The sequence below is a fragment of the Thermobia domestica genome, chromosome 12, assembly GCF_964235325.1.
Source record: "Thermobia domestica chromosome 12, izTheDome1.hap1.1, whole genome shotgun sequence".
Lineage (NCBI taxonomy): Eukaryota > Metazoa > Arthropoda > Insecta > Zygentoma > Lepismatidae > Thermobia > Thermobia domestica.
Genome location: NC_137465.1, coordinates 221,448,721 through 221,462,437, shown reverse-complemented (window position 1 = coordinate 221,462,437; position 13,717 = coordinate 221,448,721). Strand labels below are relative to the sequence as shown.

Here is a 13,717-nt window from a genome sequence, read left to right as displayed (position 1 = left end):
AAAGAATATTTAGTAGTCTGCTCTCTTAAGACGTAAAAACACACTTAAATACTCAATAGGATTAAAGTTTTGTATGTGGTAACTGTGGTTTTGTGGAATGATTTTTATTTCTCATCTTCTACACTTGTTTGGTCACTTTTTTTCATTATAATTATGCAAAAGGTGCACTGAGAAAACAAATTGTAGGTGGCGTGCTTAGAAAGATAGGTTACATGCGTAATTCGTGTAGTTTTTGGACTTAACGTAGAGCAGACGTATAACTGAAAGCGCATGTTTTATAACATTTTCTGTTTAAGTGTTCCATCTATACGTACTTTCCGTATTAAACAAAGTAGGCAGTCAGGATCTCACATACAAATGGATGTACATAACATATAGCTGACGAAGGTAACATAAGTATATGCATGTGATATACGGAAAACTGTTAGATGTCAGACATCCTGCAACGGCATGATCTAACATCTAAGGGCAGTGCCTATGTAGCATACGGATAACGTATGCTCGGTACAGATTTCTATAGTGAGCAAGCGGATACTGTATATTTGTACAATATACCGCTGTCCGGAGAACGGATTTTTCTGTCTGACAATGGATAATATATAAAGGCAATCAGGTAAAGGATTGCAGAATACGATCAATCTGGTGTATGACAGATATATTTCTTGAGTGCACCACTGGATGATGATCATACATCGTCATTGAAACCTGAACCACGATAATGAGTGTATCATGTCTATTTTAACAGTTCAGCGGCGTATTGTAAACATTGGACCGGTGACACATGCCTTTGAGTTAGCTTCTATTGACCTAAAAATACAATCACTTTAGTCAACTGTATCGCTGGCATGTTGCTATGCAAGCATTCGTGTTTTCTTACGAGCTTTGTCTCTACCTGGAATTCAGTGATTGCCGAATATATGTTAGACGTTGCCTTGGTAAGGATAATCACCGTTGTTGTGTTTTGTAGCAGCCAAGTGACAATTGTTGTGATATGAAGCCCTATTGGGTATAACAAGATAACGCTGCTACAAAATTAAGAGCCACGTCATCTTGTATCGTTATATCAAAGAAAGAAGCTGAGATCATACTGTTCCATTCAGGTAACTCCGAATACTATATTTCAGCAATCACAACGCCATGCCACATATATACTGTAATATGCAATCTTTATTTGATGTTGGATAAGAACTCCTGCTTACATGGCCTATACGGTCGTACAACAATTTAATATTGAAATTTTATTGAAACGATTGGTAGACACTGTTTGCAGTAACTCTCCAACATACAGTGCCAATGTTGTGTGGACTGACATACAAAGAGCGTGGTATGGCAGTTCTTAGAAACACTCCTGTTAGATTCAATATTTTGGTGTACGTAAGCTCTTATTGCAGCATACAAAATCTTTACGCAATATCAATTTATCAAGGTTACATGCGTTGCCATCTCTGCAATTGCAATAGTGTAAGTATAGTAATGTATCTAAGTTATAGTGTACACGTCAATCAATTCGTACTTGTGAACTACGTGCACAAGGAAGTCAAGCCTACTTTGCTTATTTCGGGTATATTTCATCTTTAAGATCGCCTGTGCTTATCATATACATTTTAGGTTTATTTTTACTCACTATTGTGGTCATTTGACTGGCTTTTGTGCTCTGACAGTCTCACATAACTTTTTCACAGTTTAAAGTTTTACAAACAAAAGTGCACATACCCTATCCCTTTAGAGATTTTAAGAGAAAGAATACGCGACTGATTCTATATTCATTAACACATGTTCTTTCTTGTGCTTCGTAGCCTCTATTTGGTTCAACCTGTTACAAAATACATTACAAAATGATATTGCGGTATTGTCACTAACACGAATAAATAAGCATATAAGCGGAACTGACCTTTCAGAATCGAGAGACGACTACCGGTGGTTTGACCACATATTTATCCTTATTTTCGTATGTCAATAACATACTGTACATGTATTCATACACAGTATTGGGTGAAATATTATTAACAGTGTCCAACTGAGATTAATGTCAAATACAGAGGAAAATGACAGCATAAAGGGGGAATTTATATACAGCAGCATTTGGATTTAAACTGCAACATTTTATTGTATAATTTAGTGAACCCATTTGAGGCTAAACAGTTCACTGATGCTAAAGGATCTCTTGATATATTGACTTAACGCCACCGTCAGTGACAACCGCTAATACATATGTCGATGTGTATGGTAGACAACTAGAAAAAGAGAAAGTTATACCATCTGAAAATTAATAGTGGTAAATTCTAAAACGTACCGAATAAACGCAAATGTTTGACCTTATTTTTAGTACGAGCAAAAGAACTGACCAAACTATCGATCCGTATTGTAAAAGAGTGGTGAAAAAAGGTGGAAGTATTACAAATTTTATTATTTCACTTCTGCTGTCTTATATATTCATTAGGATCGCGCAGTACGACTGTTATCCACCCCTACGTTATTTTACACGATAACGCATTCATGAAAACAAATTTTTGAATTTGTGACACCATGTGACGTAGTCGCTTACGCTTTCGCCTTCGGTGCGAGCGGGTCCGGATTCGATTCCCAGTGGGGAAACTCGGTCGGAAAAGTGTAACAACATTCTCAGGCTAGCCTTATTGAGTGACTTTTATCCTGGGTTCCCTCATTCACACCAGGCAAATGCCGGAATGGTACCTAACACAGTTGCCTTTCTTCCCATTCATCGGATAGTGTGATCGCCGAGGAACGTCGTCCCTCATATACGTGACTGCCTAAATGACCTTAGAAGCCGACACTGCGGAGATCTAATTCCTGATCCCAAATTTTTGAATTTGTTTTCTATTCTTGTTTCTTATTGATGTTTAGGCAATGATCTAGGCTGAGTTTGTTAACTGAGTCTATCCATTAACGTGTTCTCCTAATTCTTTTAATGTCCTTCTCCCGTAATTATTAGATAGAATTAGATTTGTCTACGTGACTTCTAGTGATAAAATTTGAAATGGTAACAATGTGAATTTTATTACGAGTCGCCACTGTTTATAAATATCTCATCTGTAGTTCATAAATATTGTATTGTAAATATTAAAAAAAACACACACACGTAAAATAAATTCATACTTCCCGTATTACACTAAGTATTATTCCTTCTATTCATCCGATGAGTATTTTTAAACTGAATAAAATGGTTTACTTGAGATCAAATCTTCATCCTATCAAACCATTGATTACGGCAGTAGCAAGATAACAGTTGACACTTCTCCTAAAAAAATAACATTATAACATATAAAATATAAAAATATAACTAATTTTTATTGCCATCCCGCATATGTAGGCGCGTAGCCAGAATTTTTTTTTTTTTTTTTTTTTTTGTTGAGAAAGGACCATGCTTTAGGAGTATCCATACTAAGGAAAAGCAATGCATGTGGCTTACGTAAAAACGTAGGTTGCATGCATAAATCCTGTAATTTCTCGATTTAACGTATAACCCTATGTAACATCCCGCAGTAAACGTAAAATTGAAAACGTAATTTTTATAGTACTTTTCGTATAAATGTTCCGAATAAACGTACTTTCCGTACCAATTCTATATAGATCTGTATCAGGATCTCACATACAGATATACGTATACAACATATAGCTGATGTTTGTAGCATACGTATACGTATGTAATATCTGGCAGGATATTAGATGCCAGACATCCTGCAGCATCTTGTAAAGGGCAGTACGTATGCAACATGTGGATAACGTGTGTTCCGTTTAGATTCCCTTACAAACCATAAGAATTTCGTATATTTACCGATAACCGAATAACAAACTTCTCTCAGTCCAATACTATAAGTCACTACGCCTATGCATTATTGGACGAATATTATTCTGCACACAAACACACGGTAATTAATTGTAAAATACTTCCACCTATATTTTCAGGAAAATAAGATACAACTATGCTGTATTTATAAGAAGAAGAGTACATATAAGGTACAAGATCAAATTTTCATGCCATATCAGTAATTTCCTTTTCAAGCAAGTAGAGTTTTATTGAAAAACTGTACCAATGTATGTTGAGTTTGGAAGTTTTTTGGAGGATATCTGGACCCGATGGACTCCCCGTGAGTGCGCCACTCATTGTAATATTAATACGTCTCCGTACGTCCGTTACGCTTCACGATAACTCTTGAATGGAAACGAATTTTCGAATTCCTTATCACGATTGGTTAATGAAGTGAATTCATTAATGTCCCTTTAGCTTAAGTTTGTCCCTTTAGCGAACTCGCTAATCCTTGAACGAAAGCGAATTTTTGAATTCTGTTTTCCACAATCGATACCTAGATCAATTATCGCGGCGGACGTTTCTTAATGAATTCAATTCACTAACAAATTGATTTATAATGATCCCATGTATGTAACATACTCCGCAGGATAACTCTTCAACGAAAGCAAAGTTTGAAATTCTGGTTTTTGCAAAGATAGCAGAAGTTAGACGTTCACCGGTATACATCTACCGACCCTAAATTGATCATTCTAATGCGTGATCATTTTTACTGTGTACCAAATCTTAAATTTTGCTAGGAAACAGATGATAATCATGCACTACACCATGCTCAGTGACTACTAAGCACAAAGTAAGCAGATCAAAATCGTATAACGTTCAGTGCTGCCTACATACTAGAACAAAAATGGTGGACAATTCAAAAGTTGCGTTATTTATGAGACACCCATTTATTTCGCCTAGCTACTGTTTGGCGACCACAATATGTATTTTGTGGTGTCTTCATTCTCTTGTGAAAAAAACCAAGCGAAACCAATGAGAAACTCTGAGCACTTGTTTGTAAATAAGTATTTTATATGTATTTGATGGAAGCACAATCCACCAGAAATGAAATTTACTGTTAATTTAACGTCCCATGTAATATTTTTATAAGTGATGAAAGCGAGTAACTGTGACATAACTAATAGAATGAGAACGTTGGTGGAAAAAGGAGAGCCTCGAGGAGACTCATCTGGGTTGTTAACGAATCAGGAAATCCTAGCACTAAAGATAACAGCTCTATCACTGAGCCATTACTGCTCCTAGATCCCAACGAAGGTTTGTTGCTAGAAATTACCAGGTGTAAATCTTAGGTTTAGAGATAAAAATATTATTCTATTTTTAAATATGTATTCATCCATTGACTGTATGTTAATAATAACAACCATTGTAGTGGACAAACACCGTATGCATAGGTTTTCTAAGTTCCTACAATTTCCTGTAACTTTCTGCATTCCATCATTTCCTTATCAGCAAACTTGGCTTTGGTATATAATTGTAGACCTTTAAATTACAAAATAAATAAATAAACAAAACCCATGTTCTTCGATAAAAAATATAGTTAGGAATGCTTTTATATTCTTGCATAAATTTAAAAATCAGAGATGTTTTATTTATTTCCTCGAAATATGATGTTTTCGAAATGTTTCTTTTCTTCGGTTTCAATTATTTAATCATATAATACTACAATTGTGCGTGAACCATCCAAGTATGCAAAGTAGTGCAGTGAAAAATAGTTTCAGTTTAGGGAAGAGAAGATAATTCAGATGCTTTTTTGTTTTGTAATTCAGTTGTCACATGCCAATAATTAGCTGTTTTCGCTTCTTTTTTTACAGTAGGACGACAGTTGCAGAATTATCGAATGTGTACTGCTTAAGTCATTTAAATATACTAGTTTTATAACTTTGAGGAATAAAATGCAGAGCGAATGTATTTGAAGATAAAATCCTGAGGCGAACATGCGGACTCAAGATGGACAGGACTGGGAAATTATAAGTAGTACAACTGAGCGAAATAGTTTACGTGGAAGAGCGTCGGCTTCGCATTCGGAAGGTCATGGGTTCGATTCCCACTGCCGAACATCCTGACTGGCTTTTTCTAGCGTTTTCCTCAGTCCTACCAGGTAAATGCCGGGACGGTACCTACTAAACAGACTCTGGTCGATACCTTTGCAAATCCTTCCCACTGTTATTGTGGTTGTTAGATATTCACTAGTGAGCTGTATCTGGTGAATGTTAAATAAATAAATAAAATTTCATAACGAGAAACTTGGTACCTTTCACCAAATACCGTTAGTATTATAGAGGCAAGAAAGCCCAGATAGGCAAGTCAGTAGCCAGATTTTAAAAATAGAAATGCTTTCAATATTTTAACTGGAAACGCAATCGGAAAAGACCATTAGGAAGAATTACCACTAGCGAGAGGACGGTATTCAGATGGATCTTGCAAAGTTAGGAATACAAAGTAGATACGTGATTTAGTTAGCTAAGAAAGAAGTCATAAATCGTATTAATGAATGAAATATTGATCCTTCTAGTTGTGTAGGCCATATAGTTAATTAGTGCTTTTGTTTCATTTTATGATGGAGCGATTTAAATCCTTAAGAATTTAGTTAATATTGTTTGGTAGTACAAGACACAAAGTAAGAACTATTTATTAAACAAATACATAAACTGTGAAACAAAAATATATATTGAAGCTTTACTTTTTGGATGTTTTCCTACACCTACCAAGGGGAAAAAGTCAACAAATTTGAACTGACACTAAATCCTATTAACTTTTCTTTTCTGTCAAAGTTTCCCTTAAAACTCGTCTTTCCCACACTCTATTGCTCTTCTGACATTTTCTTCTTTGAGGAACGCTAAGCCTTTCTATAACTGTTAGTCGAGTTGCTCGTTTGCAAAATTTTGGTTTTTGCTGCGTCAGCACTAAATACTAATGAAAAGCCTTCCGAGTTAATATCTTCGAAGGATGATGTATTGAGAGTAACAAGTTTATGGCAACATCAATGAACTGTTTCCTTGTTCTTATCCTGTTAGTACACTAATAATCCATAAATAAGGAAATTCATTAAGCAAATTATAAACTTGTGTACTAAAGAGAGTAGTATTAGCTTTCCATATAACAATATATAATCAAATCCGTAATGCACTCATAAGCGACGTTAATAGATCAATCAATAAACTAAACACAACGTTAGGATATGAAGTTGGAATTATATTGACGTACTAGTTAACAGTTAATAAGAATTTTGATGATTATAAAATAAACTGGGACACGCATGATAAATGGTTGTTTGCTGTACTAAAATCATAGATTACATGTTTGTTCTCTGTTGTGTGGTGTTAGAGTAACTCTATAGTTGTGTAGTTGGCCAGGCTTGGATAGTCTGCTTTAATTAAATTACAAATAAATAAATATTCTGATTAATGTGAAATTATCACAATATAATGTGTAATGTGTATATGAATCATTGCACTCAATGTTGTTACTGAACGTTGGTTTCTTTATTAAGTTAAGTGTAAGGCAATATGGCTCAGTAGTGCTTATCTCTGGGCGTACAACACTGCAAAAAACACAGAACCTACTTGTAGACACAGTAGGGCACTGTACACATTACCGACACTCTTTGAACACTCCAGATAAAACACATTTACCCCTTGTATATGCTGTGTTGTCCAAGTATGTGCCAGATGGATGTACGAAATGTGCAAAATGTATGTTATCACTTTGTTTTAGAACTGTTTGATGGAAGAAGTGTTTTAAATATGTCATACCAGATACTGTTTTCAGAGAATGAACGCTTTTAGACACGCGAAGCAAACTTTATAAGCATACACTTGATATATTTCCCCCTCAACCTCTGTACTAAAAGTGTATAAATACTGCTTATTTTCACAGTATAGATTAGGGTTGGTAAATTATTGATATGGATACTATTAAGGACAGTTGAATTTATTCTTACGAGGTACAATATGTATTTTGATATTTCCGGAAAATTCCTACCTTGTTAATGAATATTGTTACTACTAATAGTTTAAAGCAATACTTTCCAACCTTTCTTGATTGATAATGCATATTGCTAAAGATCTATGACATCACTGTTCTAGAATTCAACACATTGCAAGCTTGATTGCTACAGTCAATCTCAAAGTAGAATTTAACATGTCATTATAATGTACTGTATTTAAAGCTTCATGGTTAAAAAAACTCATGCGTGTAAAGCCTAGAGTTCTGTAACTCTGATACAGTTAAACTTTTATTTAACTACTAAAATAAAGTATACGACAAATATTGACACTCGTTTCTAATGACACAGCTTTGTATGGGATATACGTATATCTGTCAAAGTGAATTGAGAAAAATAATACTTTTGCTACACAACCTTATTAACCGATCTGAATCTCAGTCACGTTTGATGGACGATTTTGATAGTAGATAGGTATTGCATAGCTATACCATCCCAGATCTTGAACTAAGTGATTAATTTCAGTCCAGATACCAGACTATCTACATTTGATAGAGGGAGAAAGAAATTGAAATTGGATCATTTATTATAATAAACAACCACTGCAAAGTCTACATGTTATAGGGTATTTTGCAAAACATTATTAACGGCGTTTGAAGAAATGCGTTAAGAATTAAACAAACATGTGTAGTTGATCGATTTTGGCATTCCGTCTATTCATTATCTCCATCCGTCTTGACATAATTATTTTTTTTTCTGACCAGAGTATGTACTTCTTTATTAAATTAAAATAAGTCGTAACAGTTACAGTAACTTACCATTATTTTCATCGTAAGACGTTAATTGACATTTATATGAGGACCGTTTTTACAAAACGCGATAGAGAAAATTTTGAAAAATGGAGGTATGCTTTTTTCTGGTATGCTTTTTGTGCCAAATCATGTGGGACACATATAGCTAACTTGTAGTGCTCCCCAAGTTGATGGAGATGCTCCCGAATGATTTCTCCACTCACATTGAATTGTAGTCCTTACATGCCTGGCCACTATTCGCCTCAATTGAAGATCTTCAGCTTGTACAATACGAAGCAAAAAACCTGCAACATGAAAGTTTAAGTTCATTGTGAAACTACGCCAACAACATAGGCAACCAACCTAACGTCTTTGTGGCACTGATCACGCCAGGATAACCTTCGCCTTCGTCCCCCTGCACACTTCGTTTGGAGCAAGAAATGCATAGACCACGTGACTACAAATCACAAATTTCTCACAAGATGGAGTAATAGATTGAGGTTCTTCTCATTTCTCTTCTCATTTTACATCCTCAGTTTTAAAGAGAGAGAAAGAGAAAAAGGTCAACGTGATAAAAACTAAATAAAGAGGAATATGCGAAATATAAAGGAAAAGAAAACGTGCGCATATATTGACAAATGACACATGCACTTCAAAGGAGACCACCTCAAATTTGGTTATGAACCATATATAATAACTGTGAGAATCAGCAAACCACAAAGACATAATTACACACAGTAAGTGTTATATAACACATATTTATTTAAATAAATAAAAATGCTCGCAGAAAGCTGAAAATGTCTTTAAAATCTCAACCATAACTGAAACAAGAGATTACTTCTCTATTGTTTTTCTTCGTAGCATCCATCTACATGGAGAAATGAGAAGGAGAGAACATCTTAAGAGATTCGCACGTATACAATATCGGAAACTGCTAAATGGAAAAAATTACAGTCTTTGGATGGGATTCGAACCCAGAATCATAGTATTAGAAATCCCACACTCTACCGATGTAGCTAGTCTGACAGTAATACCCTGTTCCTCCATCATTACCTATGAAAGATGGAATGGAGTCTGCAGAAAACTACGTGTAACATGTCCACGACAGACCGCCTATAACCTATGTCTAATTGGTACTTGAAAAAGCTAGTTCTATACGTGCATAGAAAAGTAAAATCAAATGAGTAGTTAGTACACATCACTTTGTCTGTCTCACTCTATCTCTGACTGTAGAAATCGAGGAAGAAGAAAAAAGTATAGAGGTGAGAACATAGGAAGAACAAGCAAAAATATAAGTTGCAGGAAACTGAATATCAAGGGAGAGAGAGAGAGACATAGAGACAGAGAGAAAAATAGAGGAACGGAGCACATGATTTAATATACATCGGAAAAGAAGGTTCACAACTGTGCTATACATTTAATGTATTGAATACTCTGCAGGCCCGTATCCACGGGGGGCTAGGGGGGCCGGGACCCCCCTAAACTTTGGCTGGCCCCAATAAAGATTTCACGATAGGCTTGGAAATGAACTATAATATGGTGATGAAGTATAATATGATTGGGTCGGGCTCCCCCTAACTTCGGCCGCCGCCCCCTAAATTTTTGGGCTGGCTACGGGCCTGATACTCTGTTTCTTCTAAATTGCTTGCTAGATGATAAATATTAATTTGTAAAAACGTAGCAAATGCCCGCGTTGTCTTGTTTTGTTACTGTTTCAGTAATAGTGGAAAACGTGGTGTATGCAACATAATAAATTACTAATTTTCCCACAACAATCATGTAGATGTTGTTGATGATTTTGAGTTTAACGTCCGTTCAGCAGCGAGACTATATGAGACGTGGACCTACTTATTAACGAGGAATCCGAACCATATGAGCTGCTGCCGGGAATCGAAGCAACCATGTACTGTTGGTAAGAAATTTCTAAGCAAAAGAAAAAACTGATCAGCAAAATACATAAAACGATAGTCCTGCAAACTATTACTTGAAGAGAATTTATTGTAAAATCAATACATCCATGTGGCGGTATATAGTCGTAAAGTGATTAGAAAACTTAATATTAAACTGTCGATCACATTGTTTTACTTATTTGAATTCAATGTCGTATAGATTCGGTTTTAGCTCTAGATTTCAGCGTTCTCACTTCGATTCTTAACTTGTTGGAAATATGCATTAATCGAAATTATAAAAGTATACGAAATTTAACTAGCTAAAAGAAGAGAATAACATAAAAATCCGGATTAGAGTATTACAATAAACATGTGTATTTTGTTTAGGGTTTGCAAGTCATAGCTTATAGGAATTATAGAAAAAACGTTCGTTGTGAAAGCACAAGAAAGAAAGCAGAGAATAGACACAAACCTCAGGTGGGTTTGAACACGAGAAGGCGGAGGTAGTAGACTACTCTACTAAACCGCTCGGCTATATCTTAATTCTCTAGTACGTTTTGAAAAATATTGTCTAGAGTATTTGCACTTTACTTGTTTCTGTTTTGTTGTTTGTCATATAATGTATACGAGTGGCGAATAATAGAATAGAACTGTTTTAGACGAGTATGAACAAATTTCCCAGACAAGTTGTAATCTTATATGTATCTAAATTGCACAAATAAATCAGATTAAATCTGTAAAGGGCTTCGGGGTTTTGATGGAAGTTAACTGTTGCATAGTTACGAGCTTTTGTTTATGCCCACCACTCGATGGAAGTTATGTTCTTGAAAGATAGTAACTGCTACTATATTCTAATGTATTGGATTTAAAAAAAATGGAAAATATTTTGTTACTAACAGTGAGTGAGTATTTTTGCGTGCAACAACAGTTGATTACAGGCACATCTACTTCTTCTGCGCATGTTTTTCATAATACGACGTCATGTATAGCAATATTGTGCATTATCGTATATTCAAAGACGTTTTTAGCACTTTTACTTTTGTGTAAGAATGGTGCAATATGATCATTCTGTACGTGAGAGTGTTATCGCTCTTATTGAACATGCGGGATTGAGTGTTCCTGAAGCAGGCGCTCGATTAGGCGTGCATCGTACAACAGCGTTCAGATGGTGGAAAAAATATGAGGAAACTGGAAGTCTAACTCGAAAATCTGGAAGTGGTCGGCCACGAGTGTCCTCACCGACGAAGACCAACGATTAGTTGATCAATGCTGTCGACAGCCTTTCATGTTTGCCCGACAACTGCAGCAGTCTACCGCCTTTCCAGGTGATGTAACTACAGTCCGACGGCGACTTCGGGCCGCAGGCTTAAGGTCCTTCCGGGCTGCTGTTAAGGAGAGATTGACAGAAGATCACAAAGTCGATAGACTGGCGTTTGCAGAGCTAAATATTACTTGTCACTGGGGCACTGTTGTCTTTACAGATGAGAAAATATTTTCCACTGGAAACTTTGGGCCAACACGTGTGTATCGCCCATCTGGAAGACGGTTTGATCCACAATATATGGCCCGTTCAGCGCGAATGGGTCATGTGACGATTCACTGTTGGGGATGGATATGCGAGACTGCAGGTTGAGGTGGTATCCATCGAATTATAGGCCGACTTAATGGTAAAAAAAATGTTGATCTTCTCGACTTTATGCTCCCTGAAATAAAAGCACATGTTGGCGATGACGTACTCTAATCCGGATTTTTATGTTATTCTCTTCTTTTAGCTAGTTAAATTTCGTATACTTTTATAATTTCGATTAATGCATATTTCCAACAAGTTAAGAATTGAAGTGAGAACGCTGAAATCTAGAGCTAAAACCGAATCTATACGACATTGAATTCAAATAAGTAAAACAATGTGATCGACAGTTTAATATTAAGTTTTCTAATCACTTTACGACTATATACCGCCACATGGATGTATTGATTTTACAATAAATTCTCTTTAAGTAATAGTTTGCAGGACTATCGTTTTATGTATTTTGCTGATCAGTTTTTTCTTTTGCTTAGAAATTTCTTACCAACAGTACATGGTTGCTTCGATTCCCGGCAGCAGCTCATATGGTTCGGATTCCACGTTAATAAGTAGGTCCACGTCTCATATAGTCTCGCTGCTGAACGGACGTTAAACTCAAAATCATCAACAACATCTACATGATTGTTGTGGGAAAATTAGTAATTTATTATGTTGCATACACCACGTTTTCCACTATTACTGAAACAGTAACAAAACAAGACAACGCGGGCATTTGCTACGTTTTTACAAATTAATATTTGTCATCTAGCAAGCAATTTAGAAGAAACAGAGTATCAGGCCCGTAGCCAGCCCAAAAATTTAGGGGGCGGCGGCCGAAGTTAGGGGGAGCCCGACCCAATCATATGATACTTCATCACCATATTATAGTTCATTTGCAAGCCTATCGTGAAACCTTTATTGGGGCCAGCCAAAGTTTAGGGGGGCCCGGCCTCCCTAGCCCCCCCGTGGATACGGGCCTGCAGAGTATTCAATACATTAAATGTATAGCACAGTTGTGAACCTTCTTTTCCGATGTATATTAACTCATTTGCTCCGTTCCTCTATTTTTCTCTCTGTCTCTATGTCTCTCTCTCTCTCCCTTGATATTCAGTTTCCTGCAACTTATATTTTTGCTTGTTCTTCCTATGTTCTCACCTCTATACTTTTTTCTTCTTCCTCGATTTCTACAGTCAGAGATAGAGTGAGACAGACAAAGTGATGTGTACTAACTACTCATTTGATTTTACTTTTCTATGCACGTGTAGAACTAGCTTTTTTAAGTACCAATTAGACATAGGTTATAGGCGGTCTGTCGTGGACATGTTACACGTAGTTTTCTGCAGACTCCATTCCATCTTTCATAGGTAATGATGGAGGAACAGGGTATTACTGTCAGACTAGCTACATCGGTAGAGTGTGGGATTTCTAATACTATGGTTCTGGGTTCGAATCCCATCCAAAAACTGTAATTTTTTCCATTTAGCAGTTTCCGATATTGTATACGTGCGAATCTCTTAAGATGTTCTCTCCTTCTCATTTCTCCATGTAGATGGATGCTACGAGGAAAAACAATAGAGAAGTAATCTCTTGTTTCAGTTATGGTTGAGATTTTAAAGACATTTTCAGCTTTCTGCGAGCATTTTCATTTGTTTAAATAAATATGTGTTATATAACACTTACTGTGTGTAATTATGTCTT

The 13,717-nt window shown here is 35.9% G+C and overlaps 1 protein-coding gene across 1 annotated transcript in view; it reads right to left on the bottom strand.

Annotated features, from left to right (window-relative positions):
• Nucleotides 1–3,204: 3,204 nt before the first annotated feature.
• Nucleotides 3,205–13,717, bottom strand: part of LOC145666270 (sodium channel protein Nach-like) — a 103,073-nt gene continuing 92,560 nt past the window's right edge. Inside the window, exon 7 of the mRNA XM_081733333.1 lies at nucleotides 3,205–3,259. Within this exon, the coding sequence (XP_081589459.1) occupies nucleotides 3,205–3,259 (55 nt within the window). The remainder of the gene's footprint in view (nucleotides 3,260–13,717) is intronic.